Source organism: Beta vulgaris, chromosome 3, assembly GCF_026745355.1.
Source record: "Beta vulgaris subsp. vulgaris cultivar EL10 chromosome 3, EL10.2, whole genome shotgun sequence".
Classification (NCBI taxonomy): Eukaryota; Viridiplantae; Streptophyta; class Magnoliopsida; order Caryophyllales; family Amaranthaceae; genus Beta; species Beta vulgaris.
Genome location: NC_079204.1, coordinates 53,277,897 through 53,305,088, shown reverse-complemented (window position 1 = coordinate 53,305,088; position 27,192 = coordinate 53,277,897). Strand labels below are relative to the sequence as shown.

The 27,192-nt window shown below is 35.7% G+C and overlaps 1 protein-coding gene across 3 annotated transcripts; it reads left to right on the top strand.

The window, feature by feature from the left end:
• Nucleotides 1-3,136: 3,136 nt before the first annotated feature.
• On the top strand, nt 3,137-21,907 carry LOC104889482 (DNA polymerase I A, chloroplastic/mitochondrial). Of its 3 annotated transcripts, none has more exons than XM_010674709.4 (14): nt 3,137-3,591; nt 4,517-4,647; nt 6,943-7,260; nt 7,375-8,159; nt 8,469-8,660; nt 10,171-10,844; nt 15,047-15,473; nt 17,065-17,160; nt 17,673-17,765; nt 17,865-18,059; nt 18,500-18,592; nt 18,767-18,979; nt 19,118-19,207; nt 21,131-21,907. In XM_010674709.4, exons 1-14 carry the CDS (start codon nt 3,452-3,454, stop codon nt 21,290-21,292), a joined length of 3,609 nt encoding a protein of 1,202 aa, XP_010673011.2. In that variant the 5' UTR covers nt 3,137-3,451; the 3' UTR covers nt 21,293-21,907. The 3 variants fall into 3 exon arrangements, with proteins under 3 accessions (XP_010673011.2, XP_010673010.2, XP_048495908.1); XM_010674708.4 differs by having other exon boundaries at nt 6,916-7,260; XM_048639951.2 differs by having other exon boundaries at nt 3,460-3,591; nt 4,510-4,647; nt 6,916-7,260.
• The last annotated feature ends 5,285 nt before the right edge of the window (nt 21,908-27,192 follow it).

Here is a 27,192-nt window from a genome sequence, read left to right as displayed (position 1 = left end):
GCGTTAGTTCAATGCCCTCGGCTTGTCGACTTATGGCGCGACATCGGGTGTAGTGATTTGGTTCGAAGCGTGGGGATATATGGTGTGACACAATGATAAAGTGGAAGAAAGGGAATGCAAAAAGAAGAGGCAACAAGCTATGACACTAATGTGGAGCATATGGATGGAAAGAAATGCTAAAGAGTTTAGGGATAAGACAACTTCAAATGAGGTAATACTTGCTCGGTTGAACGATTGGTTATGGAGCATAACACGTACGCCCAACAGGTGTACAAGCAGTGGCGGAGCCAGGATTTCAAAATCGAGGGGTCACAAAAAAAGACAAAGGATATTCAATGAAAATTATACAACGCAAACACACATTGTCTAATATTCATTGTCATACATTCCAAACTAAGAAAAAATTACATAAACAAAAATAAATAAAAATTACAAGTGCATTCGGATAAAAGGCTTGCTTATATCTACTGATAGATTAGCCAATACGTATCCGTGATTTTGTGTCTGCAAATAGCAAGTTGTCACAATTTTAAGCCCCTCCACCGATACCACCAAATACCAATAGTCTCCATCAAAACAAAAGCACCAAACCAAGAAGGATAGATAACAGAAATAACACATTCGAATAGTAAATATACCAACATGAATAAGCAATTACCAGCCATGAAGGTCTTCATCTTTTGGAAACGATCAATAATACTTCTTTTTCAAGAAAATTATCAATTAATTAACACTACCTAATTTATACAAATTTACATCTCACAATTTCAACATTCACAAAAAAAATAAACAACAAACTAACTAAATGCATCAATCACTTATCACACCTTACAAATTCGAAAATTCACACATATATACAAATATTACAATTAATATCAACCAAATAATATTTTAAATATACAATTTACTAATTTAGGAATTAGAAAATAAATAATGTAAAAGAATTAAAATTTAAATTCTGTAAATATATAGTTCTGCAGTAATACCTGACGCCTGATGGCGATGGCTGCGGGCTGCCGGCTGCGGGGAGCGCGCTAGTCGGAGGAGGCTGCGGTGCGGTGCGGTGCGGCGGTGCCGGTCCGGTGCCTGAATGTTGACTGGGCTGGACGGAGGAGACCGTGAGGCGTGAGGGTGTGAGGTAAAAAAAAATCTTAGGCGTGAGAATTGGGAAAGGAAGGAGAGAAAAATGGATAGTTTTCAAAATTAAATGATTTTTAATTTATAAAATCTGATAAGAATTGAGAGTTGGGAAAATTGGGGACCACATAATTAATATATGGAAGTGGCCAAGTGGGCCAAAAAGAAGTATCAAGAAATTAGCCGTTACTTACACTTACTGTACGCTGCCTGCTGCTAGTTTCTTTTCTTTTTTTTTTCTCGAAAAATCTTTGATTTTTTTTATTTTATTTCCGGGGTCACATGACCCCACGTGCCCCAAAGTGGCTCCGCCACTGTGTACAAGAGCTCTATTCCTCGTCACAAGCCAAGCGCTAACAGTTGGCGTGCTCCTTCGTCAAGTGTGATAAAAATGAATTCAGATGCTTCATTGGCCACAAAAGGGTGGAAGGGAATGGGAAGTTTGAAATAGATCACAAATCTGGACACAAGAGGCTTGTTTTACTCTTTGTAGACGATATTTGTGTACCTGGGTTGTCATGATAGACACTACATCATGATGGTCTAGAATAAATTGTTTATCATCTCGAAGATTTGGAAAAAAATTTGAGATGCATTAGATGGATCCAAACAAGAAAATCATAGGGTGTCCACATTTTAAGTACATGGCTCTTTTCCCCCTTTCTACCCCATAACACTCAAATCAAAATGAACGTTATATTAGGAAATTCACTAATATATCATCTAAAAAGCAGAGCTATGTACACTTTGAATATCGCACGTTAAGATAGAGCAAATCATGGAAGACTTTGATGACCAAAAATTTCTAGCTACTAAAAACATTTCTAAGAGCAAAAAATGAACTAATTTTTATGCAATGGCTATAACATCATAAAAATCTTACCCTATTATATAATTGGCTCCCATAAAACGAGTTTTTACTTTTTTAAAACGACAATACTCTCGAGTCATAATCGGGTATAAGTCAAAGATCAAAGCGGTGGACCCAACATCAAAAGATGAAAAAAAATCGTTAGATACATGCTGAGTTGGTCACTCAACAATACTTTTGCAACATTACCTACGATCACCATGACACAACCCATAAGGCTTTGTAAAGCCTACTCAAGCTATAAAGATCATATATTGTTCATAAGACAAAAGTCTAGGTGAAAAGGAAGGTCAAGCTAACCCAGTTTGATGTGTAAGAGTGAAGAGATTTGAGTTATACTTTTATTTCTTTTCCGCCTCCCTTTTGATTTCATGACTGAGTTTTATAAATCAAGAAATTGCATACTAACGTTTTTCTTGAAAAACACAAAGATATTGTCTGACATAAGAAGAAGTGGACACGAGGAGGAGAGATAATTAGAGAGTTGGGTTTAATAAACCCACGTCGGAGGAAATGCTAAGTTGCTAACACATATTTAAACCATAGGTGAAGTACGTTGTTCACATGCATTTTCTATTAGCCATCCTCGATCCCCAGGTCACATTCCTTATTGACTTATAATTACTTAACTCTAGTAACCTTAGTTCATTAAAACCCAAAATATACTGTAAATGAAATACTTTGCTATATTAAATTGAACTCAAGAATTATTAAGACTAATTTCAAAAACTTAAGAGCTACGTTTATGAATTAGTCATTCTATGGTTAAACATGATCAAACTTATGGAATTATAAACCCACATCTTTCATATGCCACTACTCCTATAAATATAGTCTAGCTTTTAAGTTTTTTTTTTGATTTGTATGAGCCACGAAGACAATACAAAGAAGGGGAGGGAGATTTAAATTTGTGACCTATCGTTCACAGCATCTCAATCTTAGCCATTAAGTCAAGACATCCTTAATTAGCTTTTAAGTTTTTGATAGTAAAATAGTAATCTCCCCTCAAAAAGATAGTAAACTAGTAATCTACCCTAATTAGCCGTTAGGTTAGTTGAGTTGGGGTTTTAACCATTCCACTAAACCAAACCAAACTCTTCTTATGAGAAGGGTTTAAGCAACTTTTGCCCTTGTTTGAGTTCCAATCCTTCACTTGTTCACCACAATTTTCTCTCTCATCGCCTTCTTTTCAGCCCTTTTTCTTCCCCTTCTTCAAAAACCCGAAATTTCCCATGAAGCTCCTTCTTCTGTGACAAATACCCACCTCTGCAAAACCCTCTAAAAACCCCACACCTGTATAAATTTATCATCTTTCTGCAACTTGTAATTGCTGCAAAACAAAATCCCAAAAAAATTGAAAAAAACGGCTAAAAATTTATCACAACGGCGCGTTGTATAAGCAGCAAAACCCATAAGCTAGGCAGAGCTTCTGAAGCTTTAGCTATGGCGGTTTCATCACATGCTTTCCCTTTTAAGGCCGTTTATTTCCCGCCCTTTTTCTGGGTTTGTCCTCATTCTCGCTCTTCTTCAATGGCGGCTTCTCTTCGTCCTCGTTTCTATGCTTCAAGTAGTGTTAATGAATGGTCAGTGTTTTTTGTCCTTTTTTTGCTCTTCTTTGTCCTTCTTTTTTACTTGCAATTTTGTACTTAATTTCTTATATTTTGTGGTTTTTTTTTGAAGTTTTGTGGTACAGTTTTTATTATATGATATGTTGAAATGGTGCTTATTCATGTGTGCTTCTATAATATTAGCTATGCTGTGCAGTATGCGTAATGGGGTTTGTTGCTCAGGTAGTCAGGTGCCGCCTACGGCGTACCGTGGACAATTGGAGTATTTTCGACTTAATTATATGCGGGCTAGAATGATATAATCATGCTTAGGAGAATAGTTACTTGAGCATTGGTGTGTTTTTTTGAGCCAGGCGAGTGGGGGTGGCGTGGGTAGGGATTTAGTTGTGGTGGTAGATTAGGTGACTGGTGCTATTTGAAGAGGATGTCAGGTACTCAGATAGAATGACATTGTTATCTTGGTAACTAGCTGTTAAGTTGAGATATACTAGAAATGTAAAAGTGTTGTGGCTGGGGATGATAGCGGATGGGGCGTGTGTGTGTGTGTGTGTGTTGGGGGCCTTTTGGAGGGGGGGGGGAGAGAGACAGAATATCTTATAAATTATTGAGATGCAAAGCATAGAGAGGACATCTTAACTTGTTATCTAGTGAAATGCTGCCTTTGGTCGTGTGACGGAGGTTTCTTCTGCTCCTTCACTAGAGTGATAGATGTGTTGTCGATGCATAACTGAGGAAAGGATTTCCTTTTTGGGTGAAGCCCCTTCCTTCCCCAAAAACTCTAATCTGTCTTTTTGGTTTTGCTATTGCATAGTCATTAATACCCTACCAATGCAGTTATCAAAGTTCTCTAATATAGTAGGTATATTTGGGAAAGAAGTTTCCTGCTTACTATGCACCTATATCGTGTCTATTACTTAGATATGCTTTCATTAGTGTACAGGAAGGAGCCTCGACATCTTCGGAGTCGACACGGGGTTTCTTATGATGATCAATTTTTTGCCAGATGTGAGCCAAAACAGCCTGAAGTAAAGTTTTCTTCGGGGCAATGTGCTGAATTGATCAGATATAATGGTGTGCATTCTTTGTCTCTATGCAATACATATTTTATACTTTTGTGCAGAGAGAATGCCATTTTTACAATCGTAGGTTGTTCTTACAATCATAGGTTGTTCTCAGTAGAACACCATTTTTCTTCATTGGTGTTGTTTATGTACTTCTGCCATATTGATATTTTGTTTCATGCACTCTATAAGGGAAGAAAAATCTCTTCTGTCATATGAATTTGTCGGTGTATATACTCATACAATCACACTCCCTCCACCCCTTTATTATAGTATGTTTTCTTAGACTGTTGGCGGCTTGTGTGGATTAGCTTTAGTAACTGTGTTTTATTTAATGGTACAATCGTCATTATTATCATCTGCATTTTCATTGTTTTTTTTTCCGGCTCTAGCACATAGATGTGACATGAACTGGTAAGGAAAGTGGAGACTCCGAATCATGAGACTTCTAGAAGAAGCAATGGAACCTAGGGGTGCTTATCGAGCGAGCCGAGCCCGAATAGCACTGGGCTCGGCTCGAGCTCGTTTAAAATTTCCCAGGCTCGGCTCGGCTCGTGAGCTCGCCGAGCTTGGGAGAGCCGAGCTCGAGCTCGGCTCGTGATGGAAATTTGGGGCTCAGCTCGGCTCGCGAGCTCGTTTAGGCTCGGCTCGCGAGCTCGTTTAGGCTCGGCTCGCGAGCTCGTTTAGGCTCGGCTCGCGAGCTCGTTTAGGCTCGGCTCGCGAGCTCGTTTAGGCTCGACTAATGAGCTCGGCTTGGCTCGAAGTAGGTGAGCTTGTTCACTCACCCATCATATGCTTTTATAACTTGATTTCCCTCTTAGCATTGCTAAGATTTCAATGTGGGACTTCATGGTTTGTTAAAGAAAAACAAACTCACTATCCCCATTTCAATTGGAACTTTATGTTTTGTTTAAGATAAACAAACTCATTCTACATATGCTTATATAACTTGGAATCCCTCTTAGCATTGCTAAAATTTCAATGTGGGACTCCATGTTTTGTTAAGAAAAAAACTCATTATACCCTTGTTTTGTTTACATATGCTTTTATAACTTGGAATCCCTCCTAGCATTGTTAAAATTTCAATGTGGGACTCCATGTTTTGCTAAAGAAAAAATTATCAAATATTTTAAGATTAAATAATCAACTATTTAAAATTATACTTCATTCCCTCTATGAAGAAATAAAGTATAGTTTTTGTTTTCCAACCAAGGAGATACAAAATTAAACTTTAAGTTGAAGTAAGGAGTAGTAGCTATTTATAAAGAAAATAAAGTTGATCCTTTTCTTCACCAATGTGGGACTTTAGTGCCTAGTGGAGTAGAGGTGAAGTTGGATCACAAATTAAAATATATAATTTGTAATCTAAATTAAAATATAAATTAGTATTAAATTTTTTTAATATAAAATATTTTTTTAATATAAATATTTTTTTTAATATAAAATAATAAACGAGCTGCTCACGAGCTTTACGAGCCGAGCTTTGCCTAGCTCGGCTCGGCTCGTTTAAGTCTCGAGCCGAGCCCGAGCTCGAGCCGAGCTTCAATGAGCCAAGCTTTGACCGAGCTTTGACCGAGCCGAGTCCGAGCTGCTCGCGAGCTTGTCAGACTCATTATCACCCCTAATGGAACCCATATATGGCTTGGACTCAAGGAGTTAAAAGTAAAATGAAGAAAATGGGTTTGGAGGAGTATATATCACTAGATAAAAGTGACTGGGGCTCTATCGCCTCAATGCGCCTTGAGCTTTTTATACATTGAATGGAGGAAGGTGATCTTTATCACTTTATGTACAACATGAAATAATTTATTGGTTCCTGCAGGCCGTTTCCATCGTTTGAGATGAGGGCTTTAGCGTTGTTTTTGATTCTGTTTTTGATTATCTTTAATACTACTACTGCTATTACTACGGTGGAGTATACTATAATTTCATAGTAAAAAAATTAAATTATACACTTATAAAACATACTCGTGTAGTTGTAGGACACGATTTGGTGTCTACATTGGTCAATTGAATGGTTACACTTTATGGTGTATAAATATTGGTGGCCGAAGTTTGTGAACTTTGACTTAACAATGGTTGGGAGGAACTATATATTATTTTTGACATTTTGTTTCATAATCAGTGAAATGATACTGAAAACAAATAAGGATGTTCGAACCTTTTGTGCTGAGAATTACAGACACGTTTCTCTGATTTTTTTTATACTTCCACAACATGACATTTTTGGAATAGGATGTTCTTTGTCATTGTATAAGGATTTTTTCACGTGTTTCAGCCTCCTCACTTCCTGCTACTTATCTAGGGACATCGTCGAGGCCAAGGAGATCTGGAGAATCTGCCCAACCAAGGGCGGTGAGCCACCCTGGCAAAAACTTTTGGCGTCAAGAGGCTATGCATGTAAAGAAGAGTAAAATGGGCTTTAGACAAGGTGTGGAAGAAATATCACTATCCAAAGAAGCCAGAGAGGATTGCAATCGTAGCTCTGTAAACGAGAGAATCAATGTGAATTCTGATATGACTGGATTCTCATCTGCTACTGTATCCCATCGTTTTGCAACCCTTACTGCTGATCTAGAAGCAAAGAATGATCAAATTGGTGACGAAATGCATGAATCTGATGGTAGTGGTTTCCATATTATGTTATTTGTGTTTCTTCTCTATTGTGGTTTCATTGTTTACAAGCTGAACAACAGATATCATGAAATTTAACAGCATAACTCTTTATCCTGGACAGATGTTGCTAGAAAATCCCTTTGCGCTAATGGCTTATTGTCAAGAAAAGATTCAGGTGATAAACTATTATCTAAAGAAAGTAGTAAAGGGAGTCTGAAGTCTGCTATGGAGAGTGATCAATTGCTCAGGAAGTCGAAAACGACTGTGTCTCCCGATAAACTGTTGTCTAAAGAAATAAATAATGGGAGTCTGAAGTATGCTGTGGAGAGTTATCAATTGCCCAGGAAGTCAAAAACGAGTGTGTCTCCCAGTAAACTGTTATCTACAGAAAGGATTAATGGGAGTCTGAAGTCTGCTACAGAGAGTGATCAATTACTTGGGAAGTCTAGAATGATTGTGTCTCCCGATGAACTTTTATCTAAAGAAAGAAATAATGGGAGTCTGAAGTCTGCTGTGGAGAGTAATCAATTACCCAGGACGTTGAAAACGACTGTGTCTACCAGCAAACTGTTATCTAAAGAAAGGGTTAATTGGATTAATAAGTCTGCTGTAGAGAGTAATCAATCGTCCAGGAAGTCAGAAGTGACTGTGTCTGCCAGTGGCTTATCATCGTTGAAAGAGTTGGATGAAAGCCCATCACTTCAGGAAACAGAAGTCTTATACGGGAATTCTGATCAGCTTAAAATTCTTGCTGATGCACAAACGGATGAACAACATGAACTTCGGATGAGGCTATGCAACATCTTTGGCGAAGTTCTTGTAGTTGATAATATCACCCTTGCTAGAAAAGTCGTGCATATGCTTACACACGAGTACAGGCATCACGTACATGCCTGTGATACCGAGGCATGTTTGCTGCTATTAAAAAATTTTATTTGGTATTTTAAAAGCCTTTTTATTGGGTGGGTGGGGAGGGTGGGTTGTTGCTATATCGTACTCTCAATTTGATTTAGCATGGTGATTTTCCTGTTTCATGGATAAGGGCAAGTTTGCCTATTCTTTGTAGGGCTAAGGGCATTCAAATAAGCTAAAATTTGATATTGATATTATAGTATTATGTAGAATAAACAGTATGCAGGTATCTGAATTTTATTTCACATATGTGGTGCCAATTTTTTAATACTGGTTCATTGATATATAAATGTATCATGATAGGTGTCCAAGATTGACGTGAAGCAGGAGACGCCTGTAGATCACGGTGAGATAATCTGCTTCAGTATTTATTCTGGAAAAGACGTGGATTATGGAAATGGAAAAACTTGTATATGGGTCGATGTGCTTGATGGTGGTGGTAAGGATCTTTTGGCGGAATTTGCTCAGTTCTTTGAAGATCCGTCAATAAAAAAGGTAATTTTTTCTTTGCTTCCCTTTTTACAAGAGTAATTCTGGATTAATACTTTGTCCAGTTGGTTCCTTAGGGTGTGTTCAGCACTTCAGCTCCCTGTATCTCACATATCTTTACTTATACTTCTTTGTTCCATAATTCTTGCAAAAGTTGCAATTTCGTGGCCTCCAATGCACTTCTTGGATTATTTATATCTTCAATTTTGTTATCGATGTATTAGTAAAAAATAATGGAAATTTGATATTTGAAAACTACACATTAAGATGAATCTAATGCAAATGATCATTTTTTATTAACTTTTCTCCTAAACATTTTCTACTTAGTTCTCCTTTTAGGGTTCTCTCAAATCTTTCTTTTGTTTTTCTCTTTGCCTTGTCTATAAAACTTTCTCAAATAACATTTTTACCACCCATATTTTATTTTTCTCTTTACACCTCATTTGGGTTTTGGTTTCTTATGTTTTCTCTCGTCTTATTCCTATCGCTTTCACTATCCCATGTTTCTTTGTGCAAACTCTTATATCCTTACTTTTTGATTGTTTCATTTGTCACGGAAACAATTTCTTATGACGATTTATGTTAGCCGACCCGAAATGATTTTGGGACTAAGCCTCTATATGCACTTATTAACCTTTATTTGAACCTTGTAGCCCTTATCAATACTTGACTTGAATTAAGTTATTTTTACTTAAACTTCCCTTTTTTTTTAATTGCTTCTCTAGTTTGATCATTGATATCTTTGATTAATTGTTAGCAAATATATTATATCAGATGATTTTTTTTTTTTTTGAAATATTACATAGGGATCAATTAAACATCTTACAAACCTATAATATATTAATGAAAAGGTAAGGTCAAGGTTAGTATTCGAGGAAAAAATTAAAAAGAAACCAATCATGTATTAACCTTGTTAATCCAACAAGTTACAAACGTATTATATATTAATAAAAAGGTATGGTCAAGGTTAGTATTTGAAATAAATGAAAAAGTCAAAGTGTCGTAATTAAAAAAGAAACCTAGGATGTATGAACCTTATTTGACCTTATTTTTTGCCAAAATAAGTGAAATTGAGGTGAGGAGTTGAGGACGGGGCCTTGATAGTGGGGTTTGTAGCAAATATGAGTGCACTTCTAGTTGTTTGCCCTGTTTGTCCATCATCAATGCCTGTCAACAAATTGATGAAATTAGATCCTTAGACAAGCACATACTAGTGGGATGGATATATTCTACCCAGTCGTGATATAGACATATATGCTTCCATTTTGATCATATACAGTCAGACTTTTTGTCCATTGGTTCCTAAACGTCACGAATATGGAGAGTTCTATTTCTTGAGTGATCTTTTTGTCCATTGGTTCATGACAAGTTGTTAGTTGTTAATGTTTTTTGTTCTTTTTGAATCTACTAATTTGGAAAGGAAATCTATATGCACTGCAGTAGCTGTCATGCATGCATATGCCAGCTTTTTGTTATGTTCGGAACTTCGGTTGACTTTTGGTTATAATTATTGTAGGTGTGGCACAATTACAGCTTTGATTGTCATGTTGTAGAAAACTATGGGATCAAACTGTCTGGGTTCCATGCTGATACAATGCACATGGCACGATTGTGGGATTCTTCGAGACGGACTGATGGTGGGTACTCTCTTGAAGCTCTTACAAGTAATCCAAATGTCATGTTTGAGAATGGGGCTTGCCACGATGAAGATCTGATGGGAAAAATTTCAATGAAAACCATATTTGGGAGGAGAAAGATGAAAAAAGATGGGTCTTTAGGGAAAACTGTTACTCTTCCTTCGGTTGAGGAGTTGCAAAGAGAAGAAAGAAAACCATGGATATGCTATTCTTCTTTAGATTCCATGAGTACTCTGAAGCTATATGATAGTTTGAAATCAAAGCTATCAAAAATGCCATGGATAATGAATGGTAAATACAAGGGGAGTATGCTTGATTTTTATGAGAACTATTGGCAGCCATTTGGAAAAATTCTTGTGCAAATGGAAACAGAAGGAATGCTAGTTGACCGAGCATATCTCTCAGAGGTGGAGAAGGTGGCTATTGCTCAACAACAAGTCGCTGCTGATCGCTTCCGAAACTGGACTTCTAAGTACTGCCCTGAAGCTAGGTATATGAATGTAGGCAGTGATGCGCAATTGAGAACACTCCTTTTTGGTGGCATTTGCAACAGGTATTTATAATTTGGGCTCCATAATCATGTCTTTGTAGCTTTTTTTTAATTTTCTTTTTGCTGTTTTGGTCCAGTCAATGCATGAATAGGCTGACAGGTCGCTATATGCTCTGCCTGTCCTAACTCCTGATCATTTGCTTTTGCGAAATGATTAATTGCAAAATTTGTGGCACCAGATCAGATATTCTCTGTTTTGCTTTATGTTTGACATATGTTTGCTAACAAAACAATATAAGCCATAGTCTTATATTTGGGTCCTGTCTTGAAACTTGAAACTTATTTGAGAAATTGCATCGAAGACCTATTGGAGCTATTTTGATGCTGTGAGCTCTGAATTCTTTGTAATCTTTGTGATTGGTGCACATTGTACATATAGAAGGAAACATTCTTTTGCTTGAAGTCAATACATATTCTCGTTCTCTTCCTTATTCTTAGTTGTGAATATGTCTGGAAAACCCTAAACACTTTAGACTTTTGTTCAGAGATGAACGTAACTTTTTTTAGATGCTGAAGTGAAATTTTCTTACTTGTAAGTTGTAACAATGTTGTCTGGAGTGGTGCTGTTGCGATTGGTACATTTTTCGTGGGATTGTGCGCTGAAGTAAACCTATTTCTAGGAACTATGTTTTTCATACTTCCTTTCTCTATACTTGGATTTGTCCAAATTTATCTGGAGTTGTCAAGGAATGGTGCACGATGCACTAGTCACAATGCAGTTTGCATCTTTCCTGAGGAAGCTTTAAGCATCCTTTCAGGTTTATCACAAATTACGCCATAATTGTTGCCCCTCCTCCTTCCTTTCATGGTTGCTCTTTACAAAATGCATGAACTTGCTTTCCCCATCAGTGGTTAAGCAAAAGAGTGAAGTTTTTGTTTGTTTCTTTGCAATGATATCATCTGCATGCGTAAGAGAACTCTATTGTTTTTCATCGGTTATCTTTTTCTGGTTCGTCCCCTCAACTCTACTCTTAAAAGAAGATGAATTATGGTGGCTGGGAGTACAAACAGAGCTCATTGTAAAGTTTGCAGCTAAATGAACAATACGTTATCATCCTTTTGACGAATCCATTTCCTGTCCCTGTCTTCCCCCCTTCATTTCTCCATATCAAAAGCTACGCTTTGGTAGTTATGTTATTTGCGCTCATACTGGCTCAAATGCTATATGTAGCTGTTTTTGACTCTAATGTATCTGATATGCTTGCAAATATGGGGCTTTTGAAGTGTGGGAGCACTCATTGAGTGTACAACATGTGGGGGTTAGAGAGAGATCTAGGGAGGCAGACTAATGAATCAGCTTTAGCTTGTTGGATGCCGGAGTATATTGGAAAAGCGAGTGTTGGATGTTTGCTTTACTCGGTAATGAAAAGACTAATAATTTATTGTCTGTGTGGTTTATGTTTATAACAAATTGACAATTCTGTAGCTTTCTCTTTGGAGCCTCTGGGGAGGTGATTCTCCGTCAGAAGATTGAACTTGAAATGCCGGTAGATAAAATATATAACCATCGTAGACGGAGGCATAGGTTTTGGTCAAGTCAATTGGGATTGTTGCCTTGTCAGTTTGCCTTTTCGTTTATCTGTTTGTAATTTGTCTGTGACCTGTTTTTGTTCCCATCCCATCCCATCCCATATTTGCTCATCTACAATTTTGTTCAGCACATTGCAAACGTATAGTGATGCGGGAGTGAAAATTGATTGATGCCCGAGTGAAAGCTCCTGAGTCCAATTTATGTACCAATTTCGATGTTTCATTGGATCTTTGTGTCTTTTCATTTCCTTGGGAGGTCATTTGTAATTATTTCTTTGACACTTGGCAACTTGCAAAATGCCAGCACGGGACAACTTTAAAGAGTCATAGGCTCGTAGCTCAAGGTGCACTTGTGTTTCTTGAAGATTACAATTTTGGGGATGAAAATTAAGAATGCTAGGTCAACACACAGTTGTCAGATTTTGAACCAACTGAGTCTGTGACAAGACAATTTTGCCCACATTTTTGGTATTTCCTGTATCATGACTACTTTTCAGAAATTCCCACTACCTGCTCCCTACATTAATCTAAACTATGAAATATTAAAGATTTTATTCACTATTACAAATTTATAATTTATTATTAGGAAAAATTTCAGGTAACTACCTTTTATAATGAACTTTTTCATACCTTTTTGAGTTTTTTTTCCTTCAAAAAACTACCTTTTAAAAACACATTCCTTTTAAAATACTACAATATGTTTAACCATTTAATTCCGCCATTAACTTACACGTGGTAATCACGTGACCTTCTTCAACACCATTTGAAGCTCGAATTGGAGAAATTCGTCTTATGAACCCAAGAACCAATAGTAGAAAAGTCACCACGTCACAAATGGTTGGAAAAAGGTTGAAGAAGGTTACTTGACTACCATGTGCAAGTCAATGGCAGAATAAACGGCCAAACCTAACGAAGACCATCATCTATTAGTATTTTGGAAAAAATTTGTTGTAAAAGGTATATGTTGGAAAAATATATTTTTAAAAGGTAGTTTTAGAAAACTGTTTCTTAAAAAAGGTAGTTCCTTTAAACTTTTCTCCTTGTTATATTATCATGATATTAGGATATACTCAAAAACTAAAAAACCACCTACAAAAGACTATATTTACAGAATTGTGGGCAAACCGCGACGCGATCTGCATTGAATGTATCCATTTTGTTCCTCCAAAACTGCAACCGTTTCAGCGTCCGTGACTTTATTTTTGACCACTGGTGAGCTCTCTTTAGGAGCAAGTATTCAGCTTACGAATAGGAGCTTAATTTGAGATTTTCGTGAATGTACTTCCAAGTGTGAAAATGAAAGAAAGCCTTTTATTTTTAAGGACCTTTACTTCTTGTCTTGTTCTCAAAATTGGTGTTTTGGCTTCGGCTTCAATGTGCATTTTGTTTAATCTTCTTTGGTTGATTCTTAATTTCTTATAAACAATAGTTGTTCTGATGTGTGTGGCAAGGTCCTTTAGGGTCTCATGGAGTTGTATACCTTTAGTCATTGTTTGATCCTGGTGGAAACCTATATCCATATCTCTTGATTTCTTTGCATGTGTTTTGAGGCTTTGCCTGAAGAATTGAAGTATCATTCATTTTCCTTTCAATTCTCACATTTGTGTTTTCTTCTTTTAGCAATAATTGCAAACATGCAATCATCCTTTTCTCTTTTGAATGTGGATCTGGAAAGACGGTCTTGGGAAGCTTGCAAATAATTTAAGTTCTCGACTAACTTTGTTAACAAGTCATGGGAGCCAGATATATATTTTATTGTAATAGCTCTTTAATCGGTGAAGTAATGCTGGTGATCAGAATATTGGAAAATATGTCAGAAAAAACCTTAGTAAATATGCACTTTTCCGAAAACAGGCTAATAAATTTTTTCTTGTGAGTTACAACCTTTTCATTTTTTTGCCAAATGAAACCTTGGTCTTCTTATTCGGCGTTGACCGTCACTGTCCAGCATTGACCCACCTTTTTCCTCTTTTTCTCCCCTATTTGCACTCTTATTCCCTTCTAGATTCATTAATCCAACAAATCCCTCAATTCTATATAAAAAAAAATCCATGTTTATAAAATCCCTGACCCAAAAATTATAATTTATATCTAGTCTTCAAATTGCTAAATGATGTTCTATTTGTGGGTCAATGCCGGAAAATAGCAGTCAACGCCGGAAAAGAGATACGAGGTTTCATCTCGCAAAGAAGTTGAAGTTAGAGTTTGTAAAGTAACAAAAAAACTTTTATAAGGTTGTTTTTCGCAAAATGGACATTTTAAAAGGTTTTTTTTGACCAATTTTCCTAGAATATTCTTAAGATTATCGAATATACTTGCAAAGTATATGAAGGGCGACTATCGTGAGATTGAACAAAAAAAAGTGAAGGCAGATGGATTCAATCTTACCAACTTGATTGAGAAAGCATGCCTCTTCATTGCATTGAGTTGTGAGGAGTAGAAAGGTGAACAGACATTTGTTACCTGACTTTTAGACATTAGGCGCTACTAACATATGATAGAAATAAGGTTATTCAAGGAGAAAGTCCTTTTCAAGATTTTTAAACCTGTCTTTTTGAGATAATCTTGTATGTTTCTTTCATATTTGCTTAGTCTTAAAATTTGTTGAAAGGATACTATTGGGCAGAGCCTTTGATCATCTTTCTCACCGGCTTACTTATGTTCTTTTGTTACAGGAAGGATCATAATCAGTTTCTCCCTACAGTGAAAAAGTTTAGGGTTCCAAATGTTGAAAATGTGATTGAAGAAGGAAAGAAAACTCCGAAAAAGTATCGTGACATTACATTGCATAAAATTGGTTCTAATCTACAAACTGACTTTTATACACTAAGCGGTTGGCCTTCCGTTAGTGGAGATGCCTTAAAAGCTATTGCCGGGAAGGTCTCTGTTGAATATGATTTTTCAAATGATGCTTCTGAGCCCCCATTGGAAGATGATCCACAAATCTCGGAAAATAAAAATGTCGATATTTCTGCTTATGGAACGGCTTATGCTGCTTTTGGAGGAGGGCATGAAGGCATGGAGGCCTGTCATGCTATTGCTTCTTTGTGTGAAATTTGCTCTATCGATTCATTAATATCCAACTTCATTCTTCCTCTGCAGGTATACACATTCAATAGTCGCTTTCTCCCCTGCCAAACTTTTCATGCCTTCGTATTTGACGTGTGCGTGCATGTGCGTACATGTGCAGACCTACCTGTACACATGTATATGCATGAATGAATGATGATATGCTATGTGTAAAAATTTTCGTCTTCCTAGAACCCAGAAGCTCTTCACTCAAACATGGCATATAAACACGTCCAAGAGTTAAGAAACCATGCATCATTGCTTCGAAATGAGGCTGGATGTAATTTCCTTTCATTATTAGCTGAAGCTCAGCTGGGCATGGAGAGTTTAAAGTACTTGATGTTCTACTATAGATTCATGGTCTTGGCTTCCTTGTTTGTTACCCAACTTGAGCTACTACCTCTCCTTAGGTGCGCACCGTCCTTATTGTGCACATTGATTGAAAAATGTCATTGACACTTGTAGAATTGACTCGGAATACTTGGAAAATGGAACGTGTAGATTGTAGAATACTTGAAATATGACACTTTCAAAATTTGACATTGAAGATCTGGAGGACACAAAAATGACACGGGAAAATTGTAAAATGACCCCAAACTTCCACATTCGATGTTTGAAAAATGACATTTATAAAATGATACAGGCTTTAATAATGACTAAGTAGTAAGTACTTGAAAAACGAGACATGAAATATGACACAGAACCCCCTAAATGATACTTGTAAAAATGACATAGACACCTGAATAATGACACTTAAGAAAATTTTGTCAATTCCTACCTTTGAAATTGGTTATTTTAGGACTTCTATCCTATTTCGAAAAAGCTGTCAATTATTACCTTTTCAAATACCTTGAGTTAACTGTTGCTACCTCTTGCCAGATCTCAGAGGATTTTTTGTCTCCCCGACATTATAAATTGTGTTTTAATTACTGAGTCATTTTGGTATTTTAGACCTATATGGTGGTTTTGGTACCCAAACAAGTCACCGGAATTCGGCAAGAGGTAGTTGTGAAAAGGTAGGTTTACATAATTTAATCAAAGAAGTGTAACAATCAAAGTCATGCATAAACTCAGCGGAAATTCTTTCAGAGCCTTTAAGCTTTCAAGGCTTAGTATCACTCACAATACAAATTTAAACTTTTTTTTGAATGAATGTCTCTCTACACTATTCCTTCTTTTATATTCATCATAGCGTAACTAACTCATCCACAAAAAAAAGCATCTCATAGCAAATCTAGCAGGATTGGGGTACACTGCCCTTTTCACCCTTGGGGTGCTGCCTTGCTTGTGTTAGAGAACTGGAGGTTTGGGCATAGCAGGAGTCATCGTTTACTCCCTACATCCTTAAATGAACATCATACTTCAGATTTTTGGTGTCCCGAAAAGAATTTCGCTTACTTTCTCCATTTATCTCTCTCTCTCGCCCAGCGTTTTCTTGTACTTATTGTACTCTCTCTACCTACTTCCATTTTTTTCTATCATACACTTTAACATCCAATTTTAATTTATGTGCTAATTCCAAGTGTGAAAATCATAATTGGGATGGAGGGAGTATGACTTGGTTTTGGCCATTTTGAAGTCGATTTCTATTATTAAGGCTGAATATTTATGCTTCATATCTCAGGGAAGTCATGTTTCTGGGAGGAATGGACGTATTCATTGCTCATTGAACATAAATACAGAAACCGGCCGCTTGTCTGCTAGGAGACCGAATTTACAGGTACTCATTAATCTTATGATAATAACTGTGTGGAGCATTATTTTAGATTCTTCCTTGTGGGTTTTATGGGGGGGGGGGATGAGGAAAGTCGAATACTAGTTACTAAAAACTCTCAAACTTATCCATTTGAAGAGGATTAACATTACTTTACTATTTTGTGTATACATTCTCGCTATATACTTTAGATTGTGCTACTTCTATATATCGCAACTTTGCTAAGCAGTTGTAGTACCTTGATTTTGGCCATATTTTTAGATTGTAGTACCTTGATTTTGAGAAATTTTGGCCATATTTCAAAGCCGAATATTAGTTACTAAAAACTCTCAAATTTATCCGTTTGAAGAGGATTAACATTACTTTACTATTTTGTATATACGTTCTGGCTATATACTTTAGATTGTGCTACTTTTATATTTCGCAACTTTGCTAAGCAGTTGTAGTACTTTGATAGGAAAGCCACTTTTCAATATACATAATCTGAAATCTTCATGAATGTGCTTGCCATCCATCAGAATCAACCTGCTTTAGAAAAGGACCGATATAAGATCCGCCAAGCATTTGTTGCTGCCCCTGGCAACTCGCTTATTGTTGCTGATTATGGACAGGTTGGTCGACTTTCTTTTCCTTATAATTCAATTATTTTATATGCTGTTTAAAAGGGTTTCAGTTTTTGATATATAATTAATTTTCTGCCCCTATAATAGCTGGAACTTAGGATTCTTGCGCACCTTGCTGACTGCAAGAGTATGAAAGAAGCATTTGAAGCTGGTGGAGATTTCCATTCAAGAACTGCAATGAATATGTATCCGTATATTCGGGAAGCTGTTCAACAGAAAGAAGTAATTCTTGAATGGCATCCTCAACCTGGTGAAGAAAAGCCTCCTGTTCCTCTTCTCAAGGTACAGGTTTTTTTGGTGCTTTTTTTTCCCTATATTATAGTATAGGGGTTCACTTGTGCAGGATAGTCAATGAACCATATAGATAAGTACGTGACATGTAGATGTGGACCTTACTGGAACCATTTAAACATGGTTTGAGAAAAATATTATTGGAAATTTATGTTACTAAGCAAATCTTTAATGTTGGATTGCTTATATGGAAAAATTGTTGCGCTCTCTTTTGTTATGGGGTACACCTGTTGGGATAACTTCTATCGTTATGTTTTGTGGTTCCTTTTATTTGGCTTTTTTATTCAAGGAAGGATTCCCTTTACTTCATACAGTAACTTTGTTGATTGAGCTACATCTGTGATATCATCCGTCTGATTTTCCTTGTTACATCTGTGATAGTGTTATCTCCGTATCTCTGTTCTGATGTTATTGTACAACTGTCATTTCAGGATGCTTTTGGTTCAGAAAGGAGGAAAGCGAAAATGCTCAATTTTTCCATCGCGTATGGGAAAACTCCAATGGGTCTTGCCAAGGACTGGAAGGTATCTTATTTAACTTCTCTGTTTGTCTGTCTTGTCTAGTTGACTAAGTTTATCTGAAGTTGCTGTTAAAATTGAAAGAGAATCTGAATTAGTTAGGTGGGTTCCAATTAGGCATTGTTGATGCCCAAACTTTGATGTTCTTTCTGTTTGGTAATCTGTGATCACCTGCTGTAGGTTTCTGTTAGAGAAGCAAGGGAAACTGTTGATTTATGGTATAAAGAACGCCAGGAGGTTCTGAGATGGCAAGAAGCACGGAAAAAAGAAGCTGCAAAAATAGGTTGTGTTCACACCTTATTAGGCAGAGCTCGTCGCTTTCCTTCAATGGCTCATGCTTCTCCCCCACAAAGGAGTCACATTGAACGTGCTGCTATCAACACACCAGTGCAGGTTCTTAACTCCCCTGCGCTCTCTGTTATATTTGGTTGTCTAGATATCCCCCCTTTTTCCTATTTGCTCATGCCCATCAACCTTATGGTGGAAATCAATTAATATTTTTTGGGAAATTTGTATAACTGACCTTTGTAGGGAAGTGCTGCTGATGTTGCCATGTGTGCCATGCTGGAGATAGACAGAAGCAATCGTTTGAAAGAGCTAGGTTGGAAGCTTCTTCTGCAGGTTAAGTTGCTTCCTCAACATTTTTGTTTCTCCGACTTCTTTTTGCTTTCTTCTTTTCCCTATTTGATTGCATTTTCAGTGCTCTCCATTTGGTTTGTCAAAGACATCAATTTTGCTTGTCCCATTACTGCTTGTCCCATTACTGTCAGATTTTTGTTTTCTGATATTATTTGGTGCATGTTATTGGTGTGAAGTATTAATCCATCCTACTAATAGTCACACTTCACTTTTTCGGATAACCGAGGCAAATGGAAAGAGTATAGGAAATCAAGAGAGAGAATGTAAAGGTAGGTTAGAGGATGTCAAAAATAGGTGAGAGAATGGCAAAGCAAGAGAAAGAATGTAAAAATTTATGGACCATATTACATTACTCCCTCCATCCCAAAATATAGTTCTCATTTCCCTTTTTTCACGGTAATTTATGTAAATAGAATCTAAGAGGGATAGTAAATATTTTTTGTTTATTTAAATAAATGTTGTATGGGAAAAATGATTTTAGGAGAGAGAATGGAGGATAATTGGTGAAAGAGCATTAATTGTAACACTTGGGTTGAATAAACAAAGCAAAAAAACAAAATTTAAGAAGCAAATAAATGATGGGACACGGTTTTTCTAGACAAATTACGAAAAAATGTGGAACTAAATATGGAAATGGGAACTATATTTTGGGACAGGGGAACTATATTTTGGGACGGAGGGAGTATTACCTAAATAGGAAAAAGTAAGAGTGTACTATTAAAAAAGAACAGTTCAAAAAGCAAAGTTTTACTATAAAAAAAGAACAGAAAGAGTATCATATTAATAGATGTCCTGCATCCAACCACAGCATTCTCCAGTTGACAATGGGTTATCTCTCACGTGGGTTGAATACTTAACCTGTCAAACAAGATAGTTGAATCTCACCATTGACTCTATGGTTTATGTGTTTTAGATATATAAGTAGAAGGTTTGTGTTGAGGGGCTTTGAGAGAAGATCGTACCCTTTTACAATTTCCGCTTTATACATATTTGTATAGAATGATAAACCATAACATCAACAACATACTGGTCCACCACTCCACTGTTTTTAAACTTTCCATTGCCACTTTAAGAGGTAGTATTGAGTGTTAATGGAAGTTAATGAAAGAAATCACGTGTTTAGAGGTGAAGTTTCATTACTTCGGCATTAATGTGGGACTTTGCGAAATTACATATAGTGAATTACCATACTGCAGTTATGAACGGCTACAAATATATTGTTAATGGTATCTTAATCCTATTTCATTTTATTTTGGAAGCGACTTTCAGTGTGCCTTCCATCTTTCCTTCAGGCTGGGTAACTCTTGGGAAGGTAAACAAACAAAATGTACCAAATAAGAGAGAGCCAAATTATAATTCATCATCATATACATAAACTATTCTAAGAAGTTCCATTCGATGCATGGCTAGAATGACTTGTTTTGATTTTTGAATCGAAATTGAATGTTGTTTATATTTGATGTAAAAGTTCTATGTTCTAGTTGCATGGATGGAGTATTATTGTATTAATAAACTGAAAATTGCTACTTAGAGAGTTTTCCTAGGTACTTTTCTTTGCATGGTTTATAAAGGGTGGACAATAGATTTCCCACAATGGGAATTGCTTTCTCAAGGATGGGATATATATTTACCTTGCTAAAGTAAGGCGCCACATTTCCTTCCCTATTCCTTACCCTCCTCTCTTATCTTATCGATCCTCTTCCAACATTTTCATTTATCCTCTTAACTTTTTCTGCGAGCAACAAATGTAGGAAAATATAATTAGAATTGCATTCCTCTTGAAAATGTTATTTGATAGTTAACCATATTCCATTAAAATTGCTCTCCGTCCAACCAACAGAGCCTTAGCCAATGAATGAGCTGAGTTTCAAAAGTTGCTAAGATTTGTAATGCCTCTGTAAACAGGTTCATGATGAAGTGATACTAGAGGGACCTTCCGAATCAGCAGAAGAAGCAAAGGCTTTAGTAGTTGAATACATGTCCAAACCTTTTGATGGGAGAAACATTCTTACAGTCGAGCTTGCTGTTGATGCAAAATGCGCTCAAAATTGGTATGCTGCCAAATAAGCGAGCTATCTGTTTTTATCTGTCACTTGGTTTTATGGTTCCAAACACCCAAATACCAACCTAATTCACTCGGGCAGCCGGTTCATTGTATACAATGCTGCAATGAGGGCCATTTTCTGTGTTAGTTGGCCCTGTGGTATTTCATGAAGTGGTTGGCATGGCAGTCGGAGAATCACTCAGTTGATCTTCCAGTTTTGTTGCTTTTCGCTGCCATGAAATTGGGTGTTATCGAAAGTTGTATAGTCTGGAAAAGCAGAGAATGGGGAGAGATTGTAAAATTGGCTTGTGTCATAAGATATAAGAACTGCGTTTGCAGTTAGTATGTAATGTCATTGGTGTGTAAAAAAAATAGTAAGGCTTGGCCTTTCCCTAGTTTCGAGCTTCCACTGCATAATACGCGACAGTCGGGTATATTATTAATGGCAATCAAGTTTCATCGAAGCTAAAGCTATGATACTTCAAGCGCGAGGCCAAGAGCTAGTTTAGTAGGCATTGTCATACTGTTTAGTATTCAGTATTAGCTAAAGATATGTAAATATTTTTGTAAAAAAAATTTCTTGTTAATGTTGTTCTTGAATAGTCTTGTTTTCTCTATTTGATGGAGTTTATTCATTACTTCTCCTTTTTCTTGCGGTATTTGGTGAAAATGAAATTTTTTGGAAACAAAAGATCGGAACTTTCTTGGAGATGAAACTATATCACCATGAACTTCAGTATCATTAACAAGTAACAACTCTAGTATTGTTATATACCAAATTCATTTCTTACTGTCTGCAGACGTGTGTATGTATAGTCTTCGACTCTTTGCTGGTATACCGTATATGGATCTGTTTATTGATCAAATTATCAGAATAGGCGGTCTAATTTTAACATAAAATTAGACGAATTCAATACTGAATTTCTCTTACAAGCCCATTACATTTCACTTTAACTCAACAATATCCTAGTCATCCATTCTCTTTTCCTTCCTTTTTTTTCTTGATTATCGAACTACAACCAAGCATTTCAAAAAAATAACTTGGTAGTTTTACCGAACAGATTAAACTAGTCACTAAACGGTTTAGATTAGTCATTGAATAGATTAAAGATTATCATTACTTGAATAGATTAGATTGGTCATGAAATAGATTAACTTGGTGCCTATATAGATTAAACTAGTCGCTATATTGAAAAAAGTGACATTTTCTCCTCTTAATATTGGGCTTGGACCGTGCCTAATTTTAAGTTAAAATTAGACGGTTTCTTAAAAGACCAACTGCTCAGCTTAAATACTGTGAGACGGGCTTTAAAAAGTTTTTACATAAGCAATAGAGATTTACAAATCCTCCAAACGTAGAGCACGTAGGGCTGTGAATCCAAATATGTTACCCACAATGGTTAATACTTTTAAAGTTGTAACAATGTTATAAAATGTTCTAATGAATACGCTCTAAAACAAAACTAACTAGATCTGATAAGATATATCATTCTAATATGCTAATAACGGAGAAGTATACAATTTGATGGATCTTGACCAAATAAAAATTCAAATTGTAAAAATGTATCGTGGGACAATGAGAGCATCAGACCATTTATGCCTCTATCATTGTATATTGAATTATTATAATTTGAAACACAAGCGTAATTATAAATGTTGAGTTCATCAAAAGTACAAGTTTATTATACATACGTGTGTAACATGGTATATTAAAAGCTATTTTTTTGCCATTATTTCTTTGAAATTTCATTCAAATGAGCAAGATTTACTCAAAAGGGAAAACTCCAAATTAGCACATGAGCAAAAAAGGGTCTTGCGTGTACCTTAGACATGGTATATCATGATGTATGATGAATATACTTAAAAAAAAGAGATATGCTTTCTTTTGTGACAAGCATGGGAGAATATATTTTTCAATGCCGTAAATGCCTTTGCAATCTACAATCTTCATCTCTCGAAGCAATTTTTTTTAACATTTATTATTAATATTAGAGAAGAATATTAGTTTATAAACAAGAGATAGAATTAACAATAGAGAACAAACTTTTATAAAAAAAAGAAGAATATTAGAGAACTATCTTGAGAAATGAATATATTTAGGTTTTACTTCCACGTCCACTATGACAATGATTGTCAAAGTAGCTTCGTTCGATTGCGAAGTAGACACTACTAATCTACTACATGGTTTTAATAGTATAGATCTCTTCTTAAGATTTAAACCCTCACTGTCTCGAATTAGCGATTGTGATATTTATCAATCTATCAAAATTAAAAATAGAATACAATTACATAAATAGGATATACAATATAAACAATTTCATCTGTATTAGAGATTGTGACAACAAATTTAAATATTTTAAGTTATTATATGGATTTTGTAATTTTCAACTCAGTAGATGTCCATTAACTTAATTAATAATACCCCTCAAAAAAAAAACTTAATTAATAATAAAGTGAGAATGATATGATTTGAGATTGAATAATGTCTAAAACTCAAAGAATAAGTTATTGTCTTAATACATTTTAGGTACAACAAAAAGAATCTTTTATCAACTTTATATATAGTAATGTACTACATCATTCAATGCTAAAAAAACTGAATGACAATTGTTATAATTTAGAAGTACCTTTTGTTTGCTATGATTTCATCATCCTAAAAAAAGGCTACAAAAATCTTAAGAACCACAAACAAGTTACAAAGCCATGACAAATGAGTAAGAATTGATAATGACAAGTGACAACTGAATTTTTTGAGAATAAAGGGCTTACATTTAATCGGGGAAGATTAGGAACTAATTCGTTTGAGTCAAAATTAGGTGTATTTTTTCTCCCCATTGTGGTGTGATTCTATAGGATGAAGTTCATGTGGTTGTAATAATACTAGTATATGCTATCATTCTATCAAAGGTAAGGAGTGAAAACATGCCCACAATTTTTGTTGGCAGGAAAAAGAAGTACGAAGATAATGGAAAAGGGCACTAGGCCCCGCATAAATATTGGCCTTGAGTACTTGACCTTTAGACTCTTGGAAAAGGCCCTCTAAAATAACCAAACTCATGCAACTACCAATATGACCAATAATAAGGTGAATAAATATGAAACCATAAGCACAACGGTCCAAAAACATGATAAGCTCTTCTGCAACCTACATTTGTGCTAGGATGTTTGGTTCTCATATAATCATATTCTTTCTCCTGTTACCGACTGGAGTTGGCTGTTGGCGTGAGTGGTTAAGGATCTCTACTTCCTTAATCAAGGTCTCGAATTCGAGTCTTGGGTACGGAAAAATTCCAACTAGGTCTGGAAGGGATATTGCTCTTTGAGGTACCTATGCAAACTCTCGCAGGAGATTAGTCCACTTGCTGAATGCGATGGGAAACTCCTTGTAGTAGGACAAAAAAAAAAATTCTTTCTTTGGTTTAGACGATCTTTTTAATAGATTTTAACCAAATATGATCCTAATATATATCAATTATGTACTTGTTCATCTTCTATTTCAAATCAATATTTTTTTAGTGAATCTAGATTGGCTTAATTGGTTGAAACTTTGGAGCCCTCCTTTTGTCATGCAAAAACAAGAAATTTAAGGAGCGAGCAAATGATGGTGACACTATATTCTCAGGGTAAATCAAGGAAAAATGTGAAATTAAAAAAATGAAATAGAAAAGATATTTTAGAATACACAAAGAAAATACAAATACTATATTATTATTCCGAGGAAGTAAGAAATTACTATAAATCATGTCTCGTCTAAAAAAAATGTTTACTAGAATTACCTTATGCATTTATATGGAAAAACTTTTAGTCAAACCCATATAAAAGATATAATTTGATTCAATAATATAGAAGTGACGAGGAGTGATAAAACGCTAATAGTTAACTGAAATTAGGTATCAATAAAAAAAAACGCAACTCCTCTTTGATACCATCAACACTTCGTCATCAACCATGCAAATTGTTGTACTTGATCCTCAATTAAAAATCCTCGCTAATAAAGTGGATATTTGACAGCCATATTGCCAGTTTGCCACTAAGGCACTACTATTTTACGACAAACGTAGTAACTCCCATCGGAGGCATCTCGTCAGACATGACATACACAAACCTCAACAACTTCTTCTTGATCTCTTCTCATTTTCTTTTCATTGTTTTCTTTTCTGGTCCTCCATCCCTTATGGTATTATGTAAGGCTATAACCTACGAATGTGATGATGAAAGCACAAGATAATTTTCCACCTCAAACAATTTTAGCATAAGAATTCTAATATTAACGGCCTGTTTGATAGTCGTTAATGAAATGTGGTAATGAGAATGGATTTTAAGTGTATGTTATAAGGAAAGTAACCTTAAAATTTCTATGAGGAGGAAAAATTTCAACCCCCAAGTTTGTGCTAGATAGGCAGAGCCTAGAACAGGCCAAGAAAATATCATGTCGGATCGGGGTCGTGCCAAAATTTCAAAAGAGGGGCCCATGCACAACCTACTTTATGTGCTATGTCAGGTCAGGTTCAGCCCTGTCATCAGACTCCCTTATAAAAGTTCATATTTCAATCATTTTTGGTTTAAACTAAGCGGTCTCGTCATGCTCTTGCAGACCTCAAGCGCCAAAATTTAAAATTGGTGTCCATGAGCTGCCCACGGTCCACTGTCGAGCCTCTTGTGCTCGGCTGGGCTAGCAGCGAGCTCATGTCCGCAGTGACGATCCATGTACAACTCTACTTTAAATCAATTAATATGCTCCATATCAATATATATAGATTATTAGTTTTAAATTTAATGAATATGAAATTGTAATAGGTTTAATATCCCTCCCTTCATTCTCTTTCTCATGTAGAACTCTTTGAACGATTAAACCAATGCAACACATGGAGAATGATAAACTTATCTATTAGTGAATAAGCATGTGACACCCTAATATCTTACATGAACGATAAAAGTATAAAATTGCTAATTGAGTTAGCAATTTTACTATTTGTGTCTCATTGTTAGTAATTTATCATTTGTTAACACGTACATGTATACTATATATAATATAATCAGATTTTTTTCTATACTAATATTCTACTATCTCATTTTTTACCCTATAATATAAATAATCATAGAAAAGAAAAAGAAAAAGAAGAAGCACTGACTCATCAAAAGGACCACCTAGATTTTATGTCAATGACATGAATTGAAATTTTACTATCACTTAGATATATTCATAGGTAGATATTCACTGGATTATACCAAGTTGAAGGTTTTGATATTATTCTAATTCTACTTTAAATGGACGTGATACTTCACAATGCATATTGCATGAGACATTCTCTGTATTCTTTTATATATTCATTAGGTATTCAAACCATCAATAACAAGGTAATTTCTATATCTCTAGTACCAAGTAGTACTTGGTCTAGTGGTAAGGAGAACACCTTTCCAGGGGTTCGATCCTCACTAGAGGCACTTTGAGGGTAGGAATTTTCCTTACTTTTCCCCCTTACTCTCAAGTGTCTACCCGAGCAGAGTCCGAGCCACTTCTTCTTACCAAAAAAAAAAAAAAATCTATATCTCTAGTCTCATATAATAAAATATTTTTTTAATTTTATAAATAATTCATTTTGCGCTTCAATCCCGTCGTAAAATATTAAACAACTCATACTACCAAATTATAGATTATAACCAACCACCAAGAATTAGCTCAACTGACAAGCAACTCGATGCCCGCTTAAAGGAGGTCTCATGTTCGAGCCTCACGGTATATAGAAACTCTTGTTGGAAAACTCATCCATCATATGTTAGGTGTATGGACCGTGTCGATCCGAATATTATCAGATTTAAACTCTGGTAAACCAAATGTGCTATGTATTTAAAAAAAAAAAAGATTATAATTGATAAACAATACGACATTTAAAACTTATTTAATAACACTAAGAACCCGGAT